Raw genomic sequence first — 24,725 nt, 5'->3', positions numbered from 1 at the left:
GCTCTAAAGAAAAAAGTGTTTGTTTCTCAGTTTTGACTGAGACTTTATAAAACCAGAGGAATAATAACTGTTATGCTGAAAAGAATGATTCAATCTGTGGCAAACTGTGTTGCTGTTGTGGCTGTTGTAAACATTCTTCTCCAGTGAAATCCATTCAATCCAGAAATGCTTTAAATTTCTAGTCAAACCTAAACTGTGATTGTGTGAAAACCATGTAAGGAATTGTTGAAAGAAGAACAAATGAAAGAGTCCAATCTCTGCTGAACAGCTTGAAGGTTGAAAAGTTTCTCAGGCTGAAAGTTTGCAGAAGTTTACAGTTTTTAGAGAGAACAAAACTTTCAGAGTTGAACACCTCCTCTTCCATTTCTATGATATTCAGAGATTTTGTTCATTATAAAGCATTTTACTACCAAAGCCTAAACACACTTTTCCTGATTGATCTCAATGTTTTGATACCAAAAAGACCAAAAAATCAAAGCTGATCAAAACTAAAATTCATGCATCATCTTTGCTTATTTGATCCTGAGTCCCAGGATTTACTGACAGAGTCATAAATAAATGTATTTGTTGCTGCTGCCTTCATGAAAAGGCTGGAATTCATAGCTGAAGCCACATTGCAGAGGAATCATCAGAGTCTTTGTTGTCTTTGTCCAACATTCCTGTGTCCAGGAAAGATGCTGTTCTCTAAAGGACTGAGGCGTTGTTCTGAAGTTCAACACAGGAGGGCGCCCTCGTTGTTTGACTAAATCCAATTCTAAATTGTAAACAGAAGTAAACAGAGCAGCAAACACAATATTTTAAAGAGCAGTTTGGGTTTCTAAGCTTAACTGTGCGTCCATGAGAGCAGTGAGACCATTTATGTGTTTGTTTAGAGTAAAATCATTTTTTACTCACTTAACAAGTTAAGCTAGTTTTGGTTAAAAGTTAAAGAATATTGGATTTAATTAGTTCCTCCAGTTAATATCATAAGTTTTCTGAGTATAATATTCTGGGTATAATAATGCTATAAGAAGTTTGTCGAATGTTTCCAAATGCAGATCCAACAGGCTAAGTGGTTATTATGAAGACATCCTGTTGATAAATTAGTGGTCATAAATTAATAAGAATAAAGTTTTCAGACAAAGATCTCCTGAAATGTTTCTAATGGAGGAAAACAGACTTCATGGTTTAAAATCTTCCATTAAAAGTAACTGAAATATCTCTGAAACCATTACTTTAATTTAAAGCAGCTGGAGAGCGCCCCCACATGGCTGTTTAGGAACTTCCCTGTGTTAACAGATGAGAATCATTGATATATTTCTCTACACATAAACAGTGTAGAAAACATTTCCAGCAGCTTCCAGCATCAACATGAGTTCATCATGGATCACAGAGATTCATCAAGAAACAGAACATGAATTGATACTTGTGTATTTTCTCCACAGCTGTTAAACAGCAGATAACAGTGTGTGTTTGTGAGTTCAGCATCAAGCTGAGTGTGTTTGTGGAACATGAATGTGTTGGAGTGTTTGTGCATCATGTGACCCAGATTCTCTTCATCTGCTGTCAGATTCAAATCAGGAAGATGAAACCACACAGCAGCTTCAGCTGAGCTGTCCGTCTGCAGCAGCAGTCTTCTCTGTGAGCTGCAGGGGCTGATGGGAGCTTGGAGGAGGAGTCCCAAAGAACGTGGTCCTGCTCTCATCTCACAGCTCTCAGGTCCTTCTTTGTCCTCAGCTGCATCAGAACACCACTTCTCCTCAGGTTGAGCAGAGGAAACACGGCTGAACAAAATGCTTTTCCTCCCAGCTGCTGCTCTGTGCTGTCTGTGTTCAGGTGAGTGTTTGCAGCCAATCAGGAGCCAACCAGGTCTACCTGGAACAAACACTGTCATCCTGACCTTCACCTGTCTGTCTGTGTCTCTGCAGCACTGGTTGCCATGGCAGCAGAGCTGATTCAGGAGGATTTAACATTGACCAGAAGAGTTGGTGAAAGTGTCTCTTTCAGCTGTGGAGGAATTCAGGAGTGTTATGGTGACTACATAGTCTGGTACCAGAAGAAAGAAACAGAAACATTTAAAGTAATTCTTGATATTGATAAAAGAGACTCTAAACTAGATAAAGGTTACGGTCATCCTCAAAAAGATGATTTCACAGCTGACATAACCAAGAGTGGATGTGAATTGAAGATCAATAAAGTCAAAGTGGATCATTCAGCCTCCTACTACTGCAGCTGCTGGAAGGATCCCCACAGTGAGAAATGATCCCTGCAGGCTGAACAAAAACCTGCAGATGAACAGATGTTAGTGTTTGTGACAGAAAGAGAGCAGGAAACCACAGCCAGGTTCACATGTTTAACCTCCATCTCACACAGACTCACAAACTCACTGAACTGAGGATTAAGGCACCAAATGAAAACACAATCAAATCAAATCAAAATGTATTAATAAATAATTGTCAATGCTTAGTCAGCCTTAAGAGAACATCTGCTGCTCTGCAGCCTTCAGATCCACTGAACTGAACTGTTTCTCTGCTTCTCCTTATTTTCAAACTGGAAATAGAAAAAACTCCAGTTTGAACATCAGTGTGAGAACAAACACATTCAACATTCCAGGCTTGTTATTTCTCTAAGCACAGTTTTCTAACATGTTGGAAAACAGCAACTGGAAACATTTAGAGACACAAACCCTTTACAGATTTAGAAGAAAGACATTTAGGAAGGAAACTGTTTGACAAACAAAGAAGAAAATACACTTTTAACATTTACTAACCTAAGAAAAGGAGTTTGATAAAATATTAACCCCTTTATGCCTGAATACATATCCAGTTACTGGTAGATAAAAATGTTATTCATTTATTATTTTTGTAATTTTATTGTTAGTTACTGCAAGTTAATTTGAGTCCTGGATTTAATAGAACGTTTCAAATTAGTGACATACGGTGTAAAGAGGTGAATAAAAATAACCAGTAAACTGGAATCATGTCAGATGAATACATTCAGTTTTGTTCATTAAATCTAAAGCCCACATTGTTATCAGTGTGTTTGTTTTTAGAGGGTAACTCAGTCCTGTCTGAACTTCATCTGATTGATTCTCCTGTTAAAGTCTTTAATATTTATTTTCAGAGGCGGTTCTGGTCAGTCTGGCGCCCTGGGTAAAACACTGGACCCCCTCAGCCCCGCCCCCAAAAATTCAAAGCCTGCATACAAACAGATACAAAAACAAAATATTGAATTTATTTTATTTTTTTACTTATTAAAAGTAAATTTACTTGTGTTTTGAATTCACAACTAAGATTTATCATGTAAGTTAGTTCACACTTTACTTGCGTCAGTTTATGTTTTCTTTTTAAAAACTCCTGGTAAAAATGACATCGGAACAGCAGAAAAGAAAAATAAATAAATCCACCATTAAGCTAAATAACAATTCTAGTCTATTTAGGTGCAAATATTTAGTAGGCATTTGGCAAATGGTCCTCAAATTTGACTCAAATGGTAAATTTAGTATCATTTGGCGTCTAGCGAGTCTTAATTTCAGAAAATGTCTGCTTATCTTTTTCTGTGGAGCGTTTTTTTTCTTCTTTTCTGTCTAAACTGAACACCTGATGCTTTCTTGAATCTTTTGTCCTTAGTCAACAACATGACAACCTTTAATAGACTTTTCTGTCCATCAAACAAGACGAGTGAAGTGATGGATATAAAATCATTTTGACAAAGATTATTATTTATTATGGTCCGCAGCATTCACAGACTGCAAGGACCATAGTGTAACTGTAAACACTCAAAAAGGTTCATAACGTAAAAAAATCAAGTCAAAAGTCACCGAAATCACAAAACGACAGGGCAATTGTGTAACACAACAAAAATGCACACACACGCGCACAATATCACTGCAAAAACGTCAAAATTGTCATCGCAAAAGTGACGACAAAAACACAAAAAGCCCTCAAAGGAAGGGCATAAAGCCAAAAAGACATGTCCAGCCTATAGTAAAACACAGGCCGCATTGAAATAAGAAATCCTAACCGCAAAAACTTCAATAATGTTTTTCAAATGTTGTTTTATTCTTCTTTCAAACGGCGTCTTTGAGATCAAATTTGACCCCCGCCTCATACCAGAAAACTCACCAAAATTGGCACACACCTGGGATAACTTGAAAGTGAATTTTCGGCAAAGACAACCATACAACGCCGTTTGCGGCTTCAATTTATTAATGACATTTTCATTGTTTTACATGATCCAGTACATCCAATAAAATATACTCATTTTCTGAATGAAAAATGATTCATTTCCTTGTTTGGAAGCAGCAGTGTGCTGTGGGTCTGGAATCAGAAGCGGTGAGTCTCATCCTCTCTTTCCTCGTCCTTCTACCTGCTTTCCCTCTCAGAGTCAGACTATCTGTTCTGTTGACTTGATAGTAGGGACGCCCTAGAGCAGTGGTGGACAAACTTTCTGACTCATGAGCAATAGATGCTGCTAAAGTTTGACAGAAGGGCCGGTCCAGGAGCAGATGTGGGGAGTGTTTTGGTAATCCACCTGATGGGAGAAAGAAAGAAGATAGAATGTGGATGAAAAGAAGTTTTAATATTTTCTAAACTTAACATTCTGCGGTTTTATTTCAAAACTAAGAATGTTGTTCTCATTTTAGTCCCAATTGCACCAAAGTGTTGATGTCCCTCAGGGACAAAAACAAACTTAGAGAAATGCTGCGTTCATGCGGTGTTGGAATGATCGGAAAAATGACCATCAGACTCAGAAAACACACATGAACGTCAGAAAAACAACAAATCTTCTAAAACCACATGAATGTAGAACAACTTTCTGCATCTAAACTAAAGGTGAAGGTCAATTTGTAATGTTCCATCTATGGGGAGACACTGATATTGAGCTGTCAAAGAGAACCTCCAGATTTCTAACAGCAGTAAAGTCAGCTGTAGAGCTGCTCTCTGCTTTTTATATTTACTTATATTTATACTTGTTAAAAAAGCAACAATATATATTTACAGTAGAAGTTATGTGACAAACAGTATTGGACAGTTCAAATTTGCTTTTGATAATTGAAATCTTAAACTAAAAAAAAATCTAAATGTTTGTCAGAATCATGAACCTGTTCAACTGCAGACAGATTTCTGTTTTTATTCTTTTGTAAGTTGAAGAAACAGTGATGAAGATGTCAAAGTCTTCATCAGTCTGTTAGTGAGAGTCAAGCTGTTGTTGTTGTTGTGTTTGTAAACATTGTGTTTGTAAACATTCATCGATTCCACTGTAAACAGGTTGTGTTTGTTAAAAAGACCCAAAGTTTGTGCAGAAACTCAGCTTCCAGCTCTTTGCTCCAAACATCTGGATGCTGTTTTGTGACCTTAAGTCTTATATAGATAGATGGATAGATAGAATTTATTCCAGACTCATGGTCCAATCAGTAAAAAGGAGTACACAGACCTACCACATTTAAAAAAATACAGTGTCAAGAATACACAAGCTGAGGTATAGAGTATAGTTACGGTTAATAAAAAAGTTGATGAAAAAATACTTAATAAAAATAAATTAATTAAAAAGGATATGAATAAATACCAAGATAAAAAGATTACATATACATACCACACTATAAAACCTTAATTACAAAGACAAGTACAAAGACAGTCCCTCCAGTGTTTCCATAGATTTGACCGGAAACGTATTGCACTAAATCTAATGTTGCTTATAGCCAAGATGAGAGTATTCTCTGAAGCGTTTAATCTGCAGATATATTTGAACATAAGCGAGCGCATGCAAACCCAGAGAGTGTTAATTCTGAGTGAAACGAAAAGCTCCCTAGCACTTGTCCTCCTTGGCTTTTTTAAAAGCAGTCTGACAGCATCATTGTACGCCGCCTGCAGCTTTCTCCTACTGGCACTTTTATAGTCGCCCAAAGATGAGCTGTGTACAGAGGAGTGCAAAAAGCTTTAAATACTGTCACCTTGACTCCTTCTGTGCACATACCAAACATTTGAGAAAGAGTGTTGGCTTGGCCATATACCACACGACACTGCCTGTAGATGTCTGCGTCATCTGACAAGTCTTCCGAAATGATATGCCCAAGATACTTGATCTTATTAGTACACACAAGCACAGCATTTGACTGGTAAAAATCAGAGAATTTTTGGTTTTTGTCTTCTTTTGTCCGAGAGATCATAATCAGACTTTTTTGTGCATTAAAAATGATGTCATTATCAAGCCCATAAGCAGAACAGATGTTAAGCAATTGTTGAAGACCAGCAGTACTTGGACTCAACACAACTAGATCATCAGCATACATCAAATGGTTGATAATTAGATCTCCAGCCACACAACGAGTGTGAAAGGCGTTAAGTTTAAGAGAAAATTCATCCAAATATAAATTAAACAGAATAGGAGATGGCAAGGCCCCCTTGTTTAACCCCGTTGGTGGATTTAAAAGGTTCTGACACCTGGTTTTCCCCATTTAACCTGCTTTGTTTGTTGAGCATACCAATACGGCAGAATACGCACAACACATTTGGGTACACCTATCTTCGTCAGTTTCATAAATAATTTCTTATGATTTACCCTGTCAATTGCTTTAGGGGCATCTAAAAAACACAGAAAAACAGAGGAATTTAGACTCCTATATTTGTAAATCATTTCTTTAAGAGCATATATAGACACGTCAGTACCAAGCTTTTCTTTAAACCCAAATTGATTGTGAGTCGTTTTCACAAACTCTGTAATCATGTCCAGCAGGATTATCTCAAAGAGTTTAGATAGAATACTAGCCAGAGCAATTGGTCTGTAGTTTTCAGTGCAACCAATCTTTCCAGCTTTGTTTTTTAACACTGGTACTAACATTACAGCTATCATGGAGTCTGGTAAAAATCCATGAACAAGAAAAGCTGTAAAACACATTGCAAGTAGTGGAGTTCCCCTTGCACTGGCAAACTTCACATGCTCAGAAGATACCCCTTCAAGTCCAGTAGCTTTGTTATTAGACAGTCTGGAGATGGCTTGGTGAACATTATGTGTTGTGATTATACCCGTGGTATCAGCATCATTGACTACATACAGATCAGTCTGGACACAGTTGAATATTCTTATGTAGTGTTGTCGCCATAGCTCTTAAATATTTTCAGTGCCAGAGGCCCCGTCTACCACACATGGAATTGTTTTTATGCCAGCAGTATTAACTTTCACTTCTTTCCAGAAGTTTCGACTGTTGTGACAAAATAGATTCCTAGCCATGGAGTCAGCTCTCATTGCCTGGTCGTTTTTACAAATAAAACGTTTTGCATTCTTGTATCTTGCATTGGTAACCCGTTTTTGCTCAAAAACTGGCCCATGCCTTGGTTTCCCAGCGAGAACCCATTCCTTTGAGGCTTCTCGTGCTCTTAAGAAGCTACTAGAATCAAGCAAAGCTTTCGTTATATTCTTGTACAGAGAGGAGATAGCAGAGACACGAGCAGGGTTTTTGCAATTTCCACTTCTACATGTAATTGCTTCTCTAGGCAGAGAAATGGAACTTAATAATGTATCTGAATATACAGAGTACAATGACACTTCATCTTTTGAGAGAGTGCTCCAATCCAAATATGAGGAACTATCAGGATTGTACCTTTGCCTCAAAGGTAAACTCAGCAAATTTATTTGCATCCCAAAAGGAATATGGTCAGCAAATGACAGTTCATTAAAAATCGTAATGTTAGTCAGGGAGGCATGAGCATCAGCTGTTGTAATACAATGGTCTAACCAGGAAGTCGTATGCCATGCTTCATTAATGTGTGTAAAACTATCTTCAGGCAGCAAGATTTCAGATGAGTGTCAGACCATTATCCACACAGAAATGTTTCAAATGATTCGCAAAAATACATTTGTTGTCAGAGACGTCAGAGTTCATATCACCAATAACAAACACATTTAAAAATGTATAATTTTGCATAAAAGAGTTAATAAAAGCAAGCCTATTAAGAAACTCTGTTTCATTCACACATGTTTTCAAGTTGCCTCTTGAGATAATCCGATAATGTCTCTGGATCAAGATCGGGAGAGAATTTAGAAGCAAATACACTCACCATTTTTGTGGTGACCATTCGGATATTCCCTACTGCTCCCGTGCCCATGATTATATTTTTACCCAGTTTTTAACTCCGGCCGGGTGCGGCTGTTCGTGGGACCTTCTTGTTCGCCATTTGCCTTTTGCCAATTTTTACAACGTTGCTCCATTTCGGGGATCCGGATGTATCCGAGTGTATTCCGAGGACAGGGATTTCTCCAACATTACTTTCCTTGGGCGGAGGGACGTCCAGAGAACTTTGAAGGGGCAGGTGTTGCGTCGAAGAGTGGGGATTCCCATCCTGCTCACCGACACACCCACTCGTCGCAGCACCGGTAGCTCCAGTGGCCTGCGGGGTCTCTGACGTCGATCCACCTCCTCTAACCCCCAGGCCAGCACCAAAGACACGCTGATCGCTGTCCTGAGCCATTTCCGTGACACGCTCCAAACTACACACCCGATGATTCACGTCAGTGGTGATCGCACGAAGATCAGCACACACATCCACTTGACGCTGTAGCGCATCCCATAGCGCTGAAGTCAGCATGTAACCTCTCCACTCTGCTCAGCAGGCCGCAAACATCCTCAAACCTTTATCTTCAACTTTTCAAAGTTTATTTAAAGTTTTGATTTGGAGACAGTGTTGTTGTTAGACACTGATGCTATGAAGCTATGAGGCTACAAAGCTATGATGAAATGCTAAAGAGCTATTCTGTGTGTCACTTATGTGTTTTCAAGGACCAGTTTAAAGTCACACAATATTTTTACAGACCGGACATTAAGACGTTATGGATAAATACAGCTACATAAATTTATAGGACATTCATAAAATATTTTGTGTTCTAACAAAATTAAATCCACTGTTTCATGAAATTCTTTCAGTTTGGTGAAGTTCAGCAGGAAAATAACAAACATTATATTTGTCTCAAGCAAAAAGTCTTGATGTCAAATTAATCAGAATTGAGACACAAAGCTGTTCTAATGTCAAGTAAAAATCCCTGAAAAAATAATGACTATAAAAAATGACAAAGAAATGGAACCTTTGTCAGAATCTTGAGTGTTCATGTGTTTCATGTCGTTAGGATCACGTATGTTTTTACAATCAGGAGGAGAAACCACAACAGAGGAAGAAAAAGATCATTACATGATTTTAAAATGGGACCAATGCAGGACGAAACCTGCCTTCACCTAAAAATGTGTCATGATCGGACTACTAGGGAGACCCAGATGCTGGAACCCGGAAGAAACTCAGGAAGGCGTTGTATTTAACAGGATGTTTTAATTATAGAAGTCAGGGGACGTCGTGGATGCAGGAAACTGCTGTGGCGAGGTGGAGCGCCGAGGACGGCGTTCACAGTCCGTGACGTGGTGGAGCGCCGAGGGCGGCGTGACCGGCTTGAGGCGAGACGTGGACGCTGAGGACAGCGTAATCAGCTTGAGGCGAGGCGTGAACGCTGAGGACAGCGTAACCAGCTTGAGGCAAGGCGAGGACGTCGAGGATGATGTAATCAGCGTGGAGCGAGGAACCAGCGTGACCAATGGAGTGAAGACCTGAAGACGTGAGACAGACGGTAAGTACAAGCTAGGATTACTAAAGCGAGAGTAACTTAACTTGAGGCCAGGCGTGATCACCGGAGTGAGTATAACGGACTGGCGTAGTATGCTGGGATGGATCTCCTTAAGAAGGTCTGCCAGGTGATGAGATGATGCAGGTCAGCTGGTTCCAATGAAGGAGCAGGGAGGGGAGGAGTAGCAGCCGGAGGAACCGTGACAAAATGGTCAAAATAGACTCCAGCAGCCCCGTGAGGGATCAAGTGGGTTTAGGAAATGGATTTAAAGTGGTCAGATATGAGGGAGTCCATTAAAATTTGGATCAAAAAAGTGGTTGTTCCTCAGTTTTGACACTGGAACTTTATAAAACAATAATTGTTGTTAAACTTAATAACAATTAGTTGTTAGTAGGATGCTAGAAGTTTGAAGCTGGGGTGTCTATGGTGCACTGGGGTTCTGTCCTCAGACCATCACCCGTCTGAGCTCGTCTACATGCTGCCTTGATGTGTTACCCACTAGATTTCTAAAGTCTGTCTTGAACAGCGTGTTGCCATCAATTACTCAAATAGTTAACATGTCTCTTCAATCTGGAATATTTCCAGAGGCCTTAAAAACTGCAGTCATTAAACCCCTCCTGAAAAAGAGCGGTCTTGATCCCACTGTACTGAATAATTACAGACCTATCTCTAATCTGCCATTTTTAGGAAAAGTCCTTGAAAAAGTTGTCTACCAACAGCTCACTGACTTTCTCTTATTAAACAATTCGTTTGATGTTTTCCAGTCAGGTTTTAGACCCCATCATAGCACAGAAACTGCTCTTATCAAGGTAACCAATGACATCCGCCTGAACACTGATGATGGAAAAGTCTCTGTCTTAATCCTGCTAGACCTGAGCGCTGCCTTTGATACTGTTGATCATGGGATCCTTTTGCACAGACTCCAAGACTGGGTTGGCATCTCTGGATCTGCCCTAAGTTGGCTCAAGTCTTATCTAGAAGACAGGAAATATTTTGTTGAAATTGGGAGTTGTGTCTCAGACTACATGGGCTTGAATTGTGGTGTGCCCCAGGGATCGATCCTGGGACCCCTTCTGTTCAACCTCTACATGCTGCCACTAGGGCAGTTAATACGCAGTAATAACATATCTTATCACAACTATGCAGATGATACTCAGATCTATGTGTCACTGACAACAGGTGAATATGGGCCGGTGGATTCTCTCAACCACTGCCTCCAACAGATCAGCGCGTGGATGCAGAACAACTTTCTCCAGCTAAACTCAGACAAGACCGAAGTTATTGTTTTTGGCCCACAGAAACAAAGAGAAATTGTCAGCAGCTACCTTTATTCTCTGTCTCTTAAACCCTCAAATCAAGTCAGAAATCTAGGGGTAATCATGGACTCTGACCTGAACTTTAACAGCCATATCAAGTCAGTAACATCAGCGGCATTTTACCACCTGAAAAACATTGCCAAAATCAAAAACATAATCTCAAAGCGAGACCTGGAGATACTTATCCATGCATTTGTCTCCAGTAGGTTAGACTACTGTAACGGCCTGCTCACCGGCCTGTCCAAACGAGCTGTAAAACAGCTTCAGTACATCCAGAATGCTGCTGCTCGAGTCCTGACCAAAACCAGGAAGTATGATCACATTAGTCCTGTACTCAGGTCTCTGCACTGGCTCCCTGTACCTCAAAGAATAGACTTCAAAGCAGCTCTGCTTGTGTACAAGTCTCTCCATGGCCACGCACCAAAGTACATCTCTGACATGTTAGTGCCATATGAACCATCTCGTACTCTGAGGACTTCAGGGACTGGCCTCCTGTTGATTCCCAGAGTCAGAACTAAACAAGGGGAATCAGCGTTTCAATATTCTGCAGCTAAAATCTGGAACAGCCTCCCTGAAGGCGTAAGACAGGCCTCTCCTGTGTTCATGTTCAAATCTAGACTTAAAACATTTCTGTTTAGCCGTGTATATGACTGAAAGGTCCTATCTGCACCTTTCTTTCCTTCCTTTCTTTTTAAATCTTTTTTTTTTTTTTTTTTCTTCCTTTTCTTTTAAAGTAAATTTTATGTTGATTATTTCTATGATGTATTGGGATTTTAATGCATTTTTCTGTTTTGTGAAGCACCTTGAATTACTTTGTGTACGAATTGTGCTATACAAATAAACTTGCCTTGCCTTGCCTTGCCTTGCCTATTCCCATCTACTTCTGCCTTCCTTCTCTCCTCTATTATTGATCATTATTAATCATTAATTCTCCATGCATCTGGTTGGTGCAGTATGATTCAGGTACTGTCCCTCCAGGGGAGTGGGAGCGATTTCAGATTCCAGTTGGCTCATCCGTGCTCCTGTACCTGACCGTGTGCCTCGTCTCTGCTCCTGCTCCTACACCTGGTCGTGGGTCCTGTCTCTGGCTCGTGTCGCACCCCCAGCCGTCCCCCAACTCATCTGGATGAAGCTCGTCGGCTCGATTCTTTAAAATTTTATTTGTAGAGTTAGATAAGTCAATTCTTTCTAAGAGTTCTGGTACATCACCTGTCCATCCTGGGGGAGTGTCATGGTAAGTTGGACGGGGCAGACCCAGACACTGAAAACCCGGAAGGAAACTCAGGCGCGTAGCGAAGTAAAGAGTCTTTAATTTCCAAGCAGGAAATAAACACTTCAATTTGTTTGTCACTTCTAGCTTGGAGCTCTGGAGCTGCGTCGACGTAGCAGAAGCTCGTAGCGTCTTGAGAGTTGGGCTGAGAGCGTGATGTGGCTGGAGCGGAGCGAGATGTGCGGAGAGGATCCCTGCAGACTGCCTGATGTCTTGGGGCCCGTGGCGAGCGTGGAGCGAGGCGTGACTTGAGGTGAGACTGGAGCGAAGCGTGAGGAAGATCTCCCAGGTGGACACTCGTGGAATGGGAAACCTGAAGGCGGATCGAGTAAGCAAGGCAAGACATAGATAGAAGGCCAGGACATGACTCAAACCTTAACTTGAGATTCAACATGCACCGAGGTAGGCAACGGACTGGTGATGAATGCGGGGCTGGATCTCCTTATGAAAGCAGAGAGGTGATGAGCAGAGTGTCCACAGCTGGTTCCAATCTTCAGGTGCACAGAGAGAGGGGAGGGGAGGAGCACTGACAGAGGCCACCATGACAGGGAGGATCCTTCCTTCATGTGGAGAACCCTGAGGTTCTTCTGTTTTTTGGAATCCGGTTTATTTAGGAGTTTTTCCTTACCGCGAAAGAGTCTAAGGGCAGGGATGTCCAGTTTAGTCTGTCTAGTTAAAGTTTAGTATTCTCCTATTGAATTCTATGTTTTGATTTTATGTTTATTTTACAATTACCGCTAAGAAGCCCATTGAGACAACTGTTGTGTGAAAACCATGTAAGGAATTGTTGAAAGAAGAACAAATGAAAGAGTCCAATCTCTGCTGAACAGCTTGAAGGTTGAAAAGTTTCTCAGGCTGAATTTTTGCAGAAGTTTACAGTTTTTAGAGAGAACAAAACTTTCAGAGTTGAACACCTCCTCTTCCATTTCTATGATATACAGAGATTTTGTTCATTATGAATCATTTTACTACCAAAGCATAAACACACTTTCCCTGATTGATCTCAATGTTTTGATACCAAAATGACCAAAAAATCAAAACTGATTAATAACAAAATTCCTCCATCATCTTTGCTTATTTGATCCTGAGTCCCAGGATTTACTGACAGAGTCATAAATCAATGTATTTGTTGCTGCTGCCTTCATGAAAAGGCTGGAATTCATAGATGAAGCCACATTGCAGAGGAATCATCAGAGTCTTTGTTGTCTTTGTCCAACATTCCTGTGTCCAGGAAAGAGGTGGACATTTTCCAGTAGATGAACAACACCCACAGACATGTTGCTCCTCCCAAACAGGAAGTCATGTCAATTCAAAACACTCAAAGAAAAGCTCAACAGTTTTCTTTAATAATGTGCAGCTACTTGGATTCTGCATACTCAGCATAAACATGTTTTTTTCTTTCTTGATGATCCAGAAAAAATAGATCAAACTAAACAAAAAGATGAAGTTTAATTTCTTAAAGGTGAAAACTCTGATAATCAGAAAACACTGAAATCAGAACAGTGATCTTTAAGAAAGTCTTTCAAACTGAACATGAACAGTTACTTTAAACCCCAAAACAATGAAAAATGAATCTTGTCCACTTGAGAAACTATTCAGTGAGTCTCTACTGTTTGAGTGGATCTCCACCTGAAGGCTGATGCTCAACTAGACCCTCAGCAACCAAACCAGCAGATGCAGTTAGTTGTTGACTAAAGGAAGAGATTCTCTGACTCCTGTTTCTCTGCATCTAAACATCCAAAAAGCTTCTCTTTTCTTCAGTAGATCCATGTGAGTCCAACTGTTTGAACAGTTTCAAGCTGTTTCAGCTCCAAGAAATCCAAACCTCAGAGTCAGAAATCTGAATTATTCAGCTTAAAATTAATAAAGAAAAATCAACAATCACTTCTATTATGGACCAAACAGGGAATATCACCCATGACCCGGTAAAAATTAATAATGCGTTTAAAGACTTTTATCAAAACTTATACACTCCACAGATCAATCCATCAGAACAAAGCATCAACTCATTTCTCAACAATATAAACCTGCCCAAGTTAAACGAAGATCAAATCACAAATTTAGACTCTCCGCTCTCGTTGTCTGAGCTTCATGAAGCTCTGTCACTTATGCCTAACAGCAAAGCACCAGGACCCGACGGCTTTCCTGCAGAGTTTTATAAGGAATTCTGGGAACAACTGGCACCAACGTTTTATAAAACGGTAAAATTCATCAATGAAAGCCAATCTCTACCACCTAACATGAACTCTGCCAACATTATCCTTCTTCTAAAACCAGACAAAGACCCCACGAGTCCTTCCAGCTATCGCCCCATTTCTTTAATTAATGCAGATGTAAAAATTATCTGCAAAGCACTAGCACAGAGAATAGAAAAAGTCACTCCTCACATAATTCACTTTGATCAAACTGGATTCATCAAAGGCAGACACTCGGATGACAATGTCCGCAGACTCGTTAACATAATAGACTTTGCCACCATCAAAAACCAGGAAATGACCATACTATCATTGGATGCTGAAAAAGCCTTTGATGGAGTAAACTGGAAGTTCCTCATTGCTGCCCTCCATAAGTTTGGGTTTGGAGAATCATTCATCAATTGGATCAAAATATTATATCACAACCCCAATGCATCAGTTAGAACTAATAAACAGACTTCCAATAGGTTTTTTCTTGGAAGAGGAACTAGACAGGGTTGCCCACTCTCCCCCTCTCTTTTTGCAATATTTATCGAGCCTCTAGCCGCAGCAATAAGACAGAATGAGAGTATTAAAGGAATTAAAACCAAACACAGCCATCATAAAATTAGTCTCTATGCAGATGACATATTACTGTTTTTAAGTAATATACATTCTGTAAATGAAACGGCAACAATCATTAATGAATTCTCTTCTATATCAGACTATTCCATTAATTGGAATAAATCTGTTTTATTACCACTGAACAGTAACGCGGAGCAAGGACTCACAATACCAGTTAAATCAGGCAATATAAAATATCTAGGTATTTATTTTTCCCCCAAAATATCAGAACTGGTGCAGCTAAACTACACCCCATTACTGAAAAACATACAGGACGATCTAACACGCTGGACCAACCTGCCTTTGTCCCTTATGGGCAAGGTAGCCACGGTAAAAATGAAAATCTTACCCAAAGTTAATTATCTCTTCTCAATGATTCCCACACAACCGCCATTAAAATGGTTCAAAACATTAGACTCATCCATATCAAGCTTTTTATGGAACAATAAACCTGCAAGAATTAGTCTAAAAACTTTAAAATCTGCAAAAAGCTGTGGAGGATTAGAATTACCTAACTTCCACAATTACTTTCTTGCAAATAGATTACAATATATCTTAAAATGGTTAAAAAATAATCCAGAAACCAACTCATGGCTAGACTTGGAACAGGCGTTATGTGGAAAGATCAACCTGTCAGATCTTCCATTTATTAGCCAAACAGTTAAAAAACAGGATTGTTTCAAAAGTATTAATATAAATGCCACTTTAACAGCCTGGTGGGAATTTCTCAAAATATCAAAATCATCAATTCAACCGTGTAACATGACACCAATCTGGAACAACCCAGACATCCTCATAAACAAAAAAATTATCCACTTCCCAGCCTGGCAAGCAGGGGGCATAAAACAACTAGAGCACATAATTATTGATAGAAGATTCATAACTCCCCAGGAACTTCAAGACAAACATGGAATATATAACTTCTTGGAATATCAGCAACTTAAATCAATTATTACTAAAAAGTTTAAATACAGAGACAACGATTTAAAGCTACCAGATGTAGTTACCACTCTGATTAATTTCTCAATGAATAAAACTCTCTCCAAAATATACAAACTTTTATGTAATTTAGATAACAATATTTCACTTCCGACAACAAAATGGGATGCAGATTTGAGCATCAGCACAGATGAAAGCTTTTGGTCAGAACTTTGTCTAAACACCTTTAAAATGACAAAAAGTCCAAATCTGCAGCTAATCCATTTCAAAACTCTTCACAGAATTTACTACACTGGACAGAGGATGTTCAAGATGGGTCTCAGCAACTCAGACATTTGTCAGCACTGTGACAGTAATCTACCCGATAATTACATGCATGCACTATGGTTCTGCACGCCTGTCCAGGCTCTCTGGCGGCAGGTATGTGCCGATCTATCAGTCTGGCTTAAGGTTTCAATCACAGCTTCACCGTCACTTTGTGTGCTTGGTGACATGAGTGCCATCGATGTTGAAGGAGGATTAGGTTCTATCATTTTCATAACTCTTTGCATTGCTAAAAAAACTATTTTAATAAATTGGAAAAGCAAGAAAAATATAAATATAAGTCAACACAGAAATCTGCTGCTTGATCATATCAGCTTGGAAAAAATGTCAGCCCAAGGTTCAAGTAACTTTGAAAGAATTCAGTCTCTCTGGTCTCCCATGGCTAACTCCATGACTTAGGGGGTGGGGGGGGCCTGGTCGTCGCTGCTCCTTGCCCTTCTGCCGTAGGCCGGGGTGGGGGTCGGGGCCTCCGGGGCCTGGCGGGGGGTGGTGGGGGCTCCGTTGGTCGGGGGGTCGGGTCCGGCGCCTGGGTGGGGCGGGCTGGGGCGCTGCGTGGTCCTCTGGGCTTGGGTGTGGGGGTGCGTGGTGGGGGGGTGGGGTGGTGGTCTGGCTTGGCTTGGGGGGGTGGTCCCTTTGCCTGTGCTGGGGGGGGTTGGCGGGGGGCGCTGCCCGGGGGGGGGGCCCAGCGGCGCTGGATGGGCTTCCCATCTACGCCTGGGGCTGGGATCGGCCCTTCCCTGGCTCTGGGGCGGGACGGGACAACCCTCTTGGGGCCCCCGGCCGCTCCGGGTGTCATCCGCTTCGGCTGCGGGGTCTGGGGGGGGGGTGGGGTGGGGGGTCTTGTCGGCCCTGTCCTGTGGGGGGGCATTCTGGGGGAGGGGGGGGGGCCACTATTGATACGGGGCAGGGGGGGTTGACGGGTCGGGGTCTCCGCTGAGGCCATCGGCGGTTTCCCCGGCCGGTTGGCTGCCTCGGCCCCGTCGAGGCCTGACCAGAGCTCTTCTAGGGCCGGCGTTTGGGGGTGGGGGCCGGGGCTTGCTCCGGGGGGGGCCAGCGCTTTCTGGCTCCTCTCTCTCTGTGTGGGGGGGGTGGTGCTGGGCCTGGGGTGTCGGCGCCTCCGGGGGTGGGGCCCCTGGGCTGGGTGGGCCTGGCCCCCCTGTTGGGGGGGGGGCGGGGGACGGCTGTTTGACCACCGGGGGACAGTCTATCAGCTGTCCCCAACTTACCCCCTTCCTCATATAACCTCATAATAGGATGAGGGGGTGGGGGGCTTAGCCTGCGATGGGCCTTGGGGGGGGGGTTACAAGGCAGTGGCCCCCCTCCTATGGTTGCCGTATGGAGTGGGCCCCCCCTCTTTCGGTTTTATTTGCACCTTAGACATGTAGGGCCCTTGGTAGGGGGGGTGCTTGGACATCACTGCCAGCAAGCAGCAGATGTCCTCCTAGCACCCTACCCGCCAATTTTAACCGCACCTTAGACATTTAGGGCCCCTTGGTGGGGAGGGTGAGGGGACGTCACTGTGAGTAATCAGGAGATGTCCCCTTAGTGCCCTACCCGCCAATTTTAACTGCACCCCCCCTTAGTACATACACCCCTCCCCCCTCAATATATACATCCCAACATAAACGCACACACATGCACACACACACTCTCTCAAACACACATACACGCACACACATTTTGCAAGGAAGGTGGGACCTGGGACCATCTGTCCCCTGCCTCTTCCCTGGTGGGGGGTACGGGCCCCTTTGCAACGGTGGCCGTGTCCCCGGGGTGCCGGCTTCCTGGGCCCGGCGGTGCTCTCTCCGCGCGGTGGGGGGGTTCACATTACATCTGAGCCGGGGGTGTTCGTGTCCCTGGGGGGTGGGTTCTGGTCCTCGCTCCTGAGTGCTGGGCCCCGCCAAATTTCCAACTGTGGCCGAGCCTGGTCGGGCCATATTTACAACACCCCTTGTGGGCCCTCCTTTTTCCCCGGGGTTCCCCCCTCCTGGGCGGGGGCGGCGGGCCCCTGCCTCGCTCTTCCCTGGACCAACCGTGGGCCGGGCGGATGGCTGCCTGGAGTGCGAAGCGGGTCTCCCTTGGGGGGTCCTGGCTCGTACCTGGGGTTGGGGCGGGGGGATGCCCGGAACTCCTGGGTGGTGGTGGGGTGCTCGTCTGGGGCTGTGGGCGTCCTTCTCCGGTGGTGCCCTGCGTTGGGTTCTCCCGGCGCGGCGGGGGGGCTGCTCTCCTGGTCGGGCTGGGGCGGCGCTCTCTTTCCCTCCGTGCCTCCCTGCTCTCTGGCTCTGGGGGCCTTGCGGCGGCCCTGCTGGCCCTGGCCTGGGTGGCGGGCTTGGTCGCCCGGGCGGTGGTTGTTCCCTGTCGGTTCCCGTGTGGCGTTGGGGGGATTCCGGCTGCCGCTGCTGGTGCGGTGGGGGTCTTGGGGTGGGGATGGCTGGGCACTCTCCCTCCTTCTTTTCACGTTCCACCATCCATTTTAGAAGAACATAAACACTCACCTGGGCACAGGGGTTAGCTCACCTTTGTACTAACAGTTTGCATGACTGAATGACTGAAATATTTCACATTAGTTGGATTTAAGGCATAAGTATGCGTGTGAACACTATCTGTTTTGTGTACATGTCGACAGGTGGACATTTTTGCAACTAACAGGTGTGTTTATAACATTTGAGTGTGTGTGTGGACAGGCTCAGCCCTTTTTGTACTACATTTGAACCTTACCGTAATGATTAACAATCAGTAAACTTGTTGCTTTATGCTGCTTCATGGTCTTACCCCCCTTCCCCTCCTGTTTTCACCCTCCTGCCCCCCCCTCTCTCTGGCGTCCCTCTCTCTTCTTCCCCTCTTTCCTTTTCCGTCCGGTCCAACACCAAAGATTTTCAGACATGTTTGAAATTAATAAAGGTTGGCCTCAATTACAAAAGGGGTTTATGCAGACATACCTTTGGTTTGTCTGAAGATTAATAACCCCTCTTGTTAAAGTAAAATATGTCCAACCCAAGAGGCCCTCAGCTCTCATCTGACTGCCCAGTTGTTGGACAGGACAAGTTAAAAAAAAAAAAAAAAAAAAAAAAAAAAAAAAAAAAAGAAATCTGAATTATTTAGAGGTAAAATGATCAAACAGACCAAACTGTCATTTTCATCTTTTCTGGTAAATGGTTTATGTTTATATAACTTTTCTGTACTTTGCTTTAAGGTTCAAAGTGCTTTGAAACTTTTTTGTCAATGGAGAACTTTGTTCTGTGCTTGTGAAGAATAGTTAGACACTGGCTTTAACTTTTATTACTCTAATGGTTTAAACTTAATTCACTGAGCATGTATTGTCATCTCAAAATTATATTACATTTGAAGAAACCACAGCCAAACTATTGTTTCCACAGTTTATTCTCATCCTCCCTTTTTCTGTGCATGTGTTTTCTGCTGAGCAGGCCTCAGACTTGTCTTCACTTTAGCCTTGGAGCTTCTCTCCAGCAGTAACCTGTGGGCGTGATTTTCACACGAGGTCCTTCTGAATATGCAAATGCAGGGTTTTTATACCAAAGCCCATCCCTGAGCTCGTTGGTTCGGACTTTGAATGCACCATGTTCATCTGTCTGTCCCCTTCGTGTTTGTGCGGGTAAAACCTACACAAAAGATAAGTTTTGTCTCTGAGTCATTATTCCTTATTTCTGTGAGCAAGAAACTGACGGGGTTACGAACTAATATAATACAGTCCTTTCTAGAGAATCCAGTTTCTTCACAGTGCTTAAGAAGGACTTCATGGAGCTGTTGGTTAATTTGAGTTGTTAAACAAAATAAATTCAATTGATTTGGATAGACTTAAAAAAAAAAGTTAAGTAAACCTTATTCAATTACGTGTTACCAATTGAAGTGATTCATTTAATTTGGATCAACAACTCTCCCATCTGGAACTTAACTATCTCTCCACCAACGACATCCCTGAGCTTCAGACAGAAGCATTTTCTAAATGTTCCAGAGTCTCTGTCCTGGACTTTTAGGAACTGATCCTATGTGGATGTGGATTTGAGCTTCTTCATGGTCTACATCTGCAGTTTTCATTGAATCAGCTTCTCTAGTTTCAGAAACACAAACTGCTCTGGTTCAGAGAAATGTTCTGTTCAGACAGAATGGGATTGAAACCCAAAGTGTGGTTTTCTCAGAGGAGCAGAGATCTTTCTGCTTCTGTTTGACTGCATGAAAGCAGCAGAGACCAGAAGTGAGACAGAAACTCTGAGAGTGGAAGTGAGCTCTGAATGCTGAATGTGTCTGTGTTTGGACTCCCAGCAGAACTGTGCTGCTCTCTCATGTTCCTGTGGTTTCAGGAGGAGCAGAAGAAAACAGACTGATGGACTTCAGGATAACTGAACACGTGCACAACTCTACATTTCCTCTTTCATGCTGTCACTTTCTGCATGAATCTTTCATCTAATAACTGCAGGAATATTTGTCATTTTCTTCTGTCATTTCACACAGCAGTTCACCAAGTTCCTCCACTGCAGACAGAGACAGTCATGTTGATCTGAACATTAGAGAAACTCATCATGGAGCTGAAATGTGATCCTGATTCACTCAGATGACACTTTAACAGCACACAGGTTTTTGGAGCACACTTTCTCACTGTGTGGGAGCTATTCATACTACATCTTTGGATCTGGAACTGGACTGTTTGTAACGGGTAAGAAGAACCATTTCTGCTCCTTCAGCTGTTTGATTGTAGAAAATGTGTTTCAAGTCAGTTTCTGCTGCTTCAGCTTCACATGTTAGTTTGTTCATCATTAGCAGAGAATTCATCAAGCAGCCATTGTTCCAGAAGAAAAGCTGAATCATTTCTGCAAACATGTTGAAATCTCACTGAACAACTAAACTGATTCTTGATTTCTGTAAATCTGAGTGATGTTCCAAATATTTAGAGTTTGATGGTCTCACTGATTCTGGAACATCTGCTGGTTTCTGAGAACAAGATCAGATCTGAGCTTCAACTGAATTGAACTGAAGTTTGGAAACAAAACAGAAGAAAATGATCATTTTAAAGTAGATAATGATTTACAAAAAGCTGGTTAAAATGGTCTTGACTTTAAATTTTTAATTAAATTAAAATTAATATTTCAGACATAAATGTAAAGTAAAAAGGTAAAAAATAGAAAAAATACAAAGCACTTTGCATAATTTAAGTTCAAGTGTTAATGAAGTAATTATCATTAAAAAATTGATTTTTGAGATCAATTAATGATCATAACATTTTATTTGCGTTTCTTTGTAAAATATTTAGAATCTAAAAAGTCTCACAATCAAGAAAGTCATTAATGTGAGATGAAACGTTTTTTTTTACAAACTTGATATGTTTTTGGTCTCTTTTTTCTTTCTTGAATAATTACAAAAATCTAAGCTGTTTTGAAAATTCAAAGTAAAAAAAAAATTTTTTTAGACCAGCAAACCAAAAAAAGGTCATTTGTTTTTTGTAATAAAATGACTAATATTCTGTATGATAAGTAAGGGTTAATGGCCAGCGAAATATGCATCATCACTTTTTAACGCACGCCGTGGAAGCCTAAACCGTCTGACGCATTAAAAAGTAATAACGCACACTTCAAAGGCCATTGACACGCTTACACCATGGTCACAAATGAAATAAATAGTAACCTGTTTTTTGTCCTGAATTCTTTCTCTTTTTTCCAATTTGGATCACTTTTCTCACAAAAATCGAACTATTTATAAATAATTCACGTCGCGCCGCACCACAGCTGCAGCCAAGATTCAGCGATATAAAGCAATTTATACCATGGTCCGGTGAATACTCGATTCTGATTGGCTCCTGGGTGTACGTTAAAAAGTTATATACAACAGGATATCTGCACGGTGAAAAAAGAAGTTCCGCTCAGCTAGCTTAAATGTTTTGTATCACTGCGCCAGCTTCTTTAAAACAACCTTTTGCTTCATCAATTGGACAAAAACAGGCAGTAAAAGGAGAACTTTCTCTCTGAACTGATGCTTTATACAATCCATCTGAAAGATCGGCATATATATATATCACCGAATCTTGACTGCAGTTGTGGTGCTGGTTAATAAGCATTGCTTGTGTAAGTGACAATGGTATAAGCGGGTTGATGGCCTTCAAAGTGTGCATTATTACTTTTTAACGCACTTTGCGAAAGGCTTCCACGGCGTGTGTTAAATAGTAATAATGCACACTTCGTCAGCTATTAACCCTTACATATATATTCTGATCTTTCTGATGGGTTGAACGAAGCATCAGTTCAGAGATAAGGTTCACCTCTTACCGGTTGTTTTTGTCCAAATGATGAAGTTTTAAAGAAGCCGGCACAGTGATACAAAACATTTAAGCTAGCTGACCGGAACTTTTTTTTTCACCGTGCTGTTATCCAGTTGTATATCACTTTTTAATGTACACCCAGCAGCCAATCAGAATCAAGTATTCACCCGGACCATGGTATATAAAGAAAGATTTTTTAAATGTTAAAAAATACAAAAATGCTATTATAGAGAGACACAAATAAATCGTTTAATAAACTTGAAAAAAAAATTTTTTGAATAAATTAAGCATATTTAATATTTTAATCGCAGATTTAATGTTTACTTTTCAGATTTCTAAGGATCTTTTTTTTTCTCAAATGAGTTAGTCTGAGAAATGATTTGCAGCCGTCGTGTCTCCTGATGACGGTTTGATGTGAAGCTGAATCCAGTGAGTGAAGTGAACTTTGTGCTGCATTGATGAGGAGTTTAGTGATCAGAGTTCATGGAGTTTCCAGGATCAGACTGAATGCACTTCTGGAAGCTGCTGTTGACTGTGTGAGTGTGTGTCTGTGCTGCTTGTTGCTGCTGTCAAACTTCAGATGAGTCCGTAGTGAAGCCTGTGGTGAGCGTGTACCCAGCATCCAGAGTCCATGTGGAGGGGAGCAGCTCCCTGCTGTGTCTGGCCTCAGCCATGTTTCCTCCTGTGGTCCAGTTCTCCTGGAAAAGACAGAAGAACAACGGACCACTGGAGGACCTGACCTCTGAAGAGCAGCTGGATCTCAGAGAGTCGGGACGCAGCGCCTCCATCCTGCTGCTCCATCAGCAAGAGGACAGCTCCTATAAATACATCTGCTCCGTCAAACATGAGGGGGGCACAGTGGAGGCCCAAACCCAACAAGGTGATGAAGGCTTGGTGACTGTGTTCAACAGAGATTCAGCTTCATGCTGACTCTTTCTGACTCTTTCTCTGTTTCAGAGGTTCCTGCACTTCCAGCTGCAGGTTCCACAGCAGCTCCAACATCCCATCCAGCAGCTCCAACATCCCATCCAGCAGCTCCAACATCCCATCCAGCAGCTCCAACATCCCATCCAGCATCTTCCAGCATTCTAGCAGAGGGAACAGCCTCTGTTCCTCCTCTGGACCTGGTGAAGCTGTCCTTCCAGTCTGAGTGCAGGGTGAAGCTGCTCTGCCTGCTGTACTCAGTGCTGATAGTGAAGAGTCTGGTGTACTGCTGTGGACTCTCTCTGCTGATGATCCTCAGAAACAAGGGAGCATCCACCAACTCCAGACATGCTGAATGACTGTTTTCTGCTCGTCTTTTCTCTCCATCAAATCTCCTCCTTTCATCTCATTCATCACTTTGATCACAGTTCTCAAATGTTCTTCATGACTTGCTGTAGATCCTTCATCAAACTGTGTCAGCTGTGTTGTAGAGATGGAACTTTGCAGTTTTCTGCTTTTTCATTTACATTTTCTGTTTCTACACATTGATCCATATTCTTACATTTTATTTGCAACAATATTCTCAATAAAATTAAAAACAATTTTCTTGTTTTAAGACATTTAACTGTAAGTTTGTGATTCTTTCAAGAACATCAACAAATCCAAAGTTTCCATGCAGCAGAATAAAGACAGAGAGCAGAGAGGAGGGAGGTTGATGAGTGAACAGCAGCAGATATGAATCTGCTCTCAGTGGTTTGGATTACAGGAAATGCTGCTGACAGACAATCAAACTGCCTGCAGATGTGTGTGTTTGTGCTCTGCAGCCTTCACACCCTGAACTCTGGCTACACAATTGAAAACACAAAAGAAACACACAATCATATTTGTGTTTCTGATTATGACAAATATTTTCCTGTTTTCTGTTTTAGACATTGGTTTCAGTAAATATAGAATCACAAATCCTAAAATACATGTATTCATATTTTATTTCTTCATGAGGATTCTGAATTCAGAGCTTTAAATGAATCATCACTTCCATTGTCTCTAATCATGGGTAGAGGAGAGAGAGTAAAGAGGGGAAGATGGAGAGGATAAAAACAAAAAATAATGAACCAGAAGAAAGAAAATCTAAAAATATACAACAACTAAAGTTGTTTGAAACTTAACATTATTAATGATGTTCTATAGAGGACTGAGACGTTGTTCTGAAGTTCACCACTAGAGGGCGCCGTCGTTCTTTGAGAAAATCAAATTCTCAATTGTAAACAGAAGTAAACAGAGCAGCAAACACAATATTTGAA

At 41.8% G+C, this 24,725-nt stretch overlaps 1 protein-coding gene across 1 annotated transcript in view; it reads left to right on the top strand.

Moving 5' to 3' along the window:
* LOC101157420 (uncharacterized) overlaps positions 1 to 23,970 on the top strand; it is a 29,869-nt gene extending 5,899 nt beyond the window's left edge. The window contains exons 2-3 of the mRNA XM_078934836.1: positions 23,081 to 23,380; positions 23,554 to 23,970. Of these exons, the coding sequence (XP_078790962.1) occupies positions 23,081 to 23,380; positions 23,554 to 23,783 (530 nt within the window). The 3' untranslated portion in view covers positions 23,784 to 23,970. The remainder of the gene's footprint in view (positions 1 to 23,080; positions 23,381 to 23,553) is intronic.
* The last annotated feature ends 755 nt before the right edge of the window (positions 23,971 to 24,725 follow it).

Source organism: Oryzias latipes, chromosome 17 (genome assembly GCF_053564925.1).
Source record: "Oryzias latipes strain Hd-rR chromosome 17, Olatipes_Hd-rR_3.1".
Lineage (NCBI taxonomy): Eukaryota > Metazoa > Chordata > Actinopteri > Beloniformes > Adrianichthyidae > Oryzias > Oryzias latipes.
The sequence above is the reverse complement of the archived record's forward strand: the minus strand, read 5'-3'. Positions and strand labels throughout refer to the sequence as shown.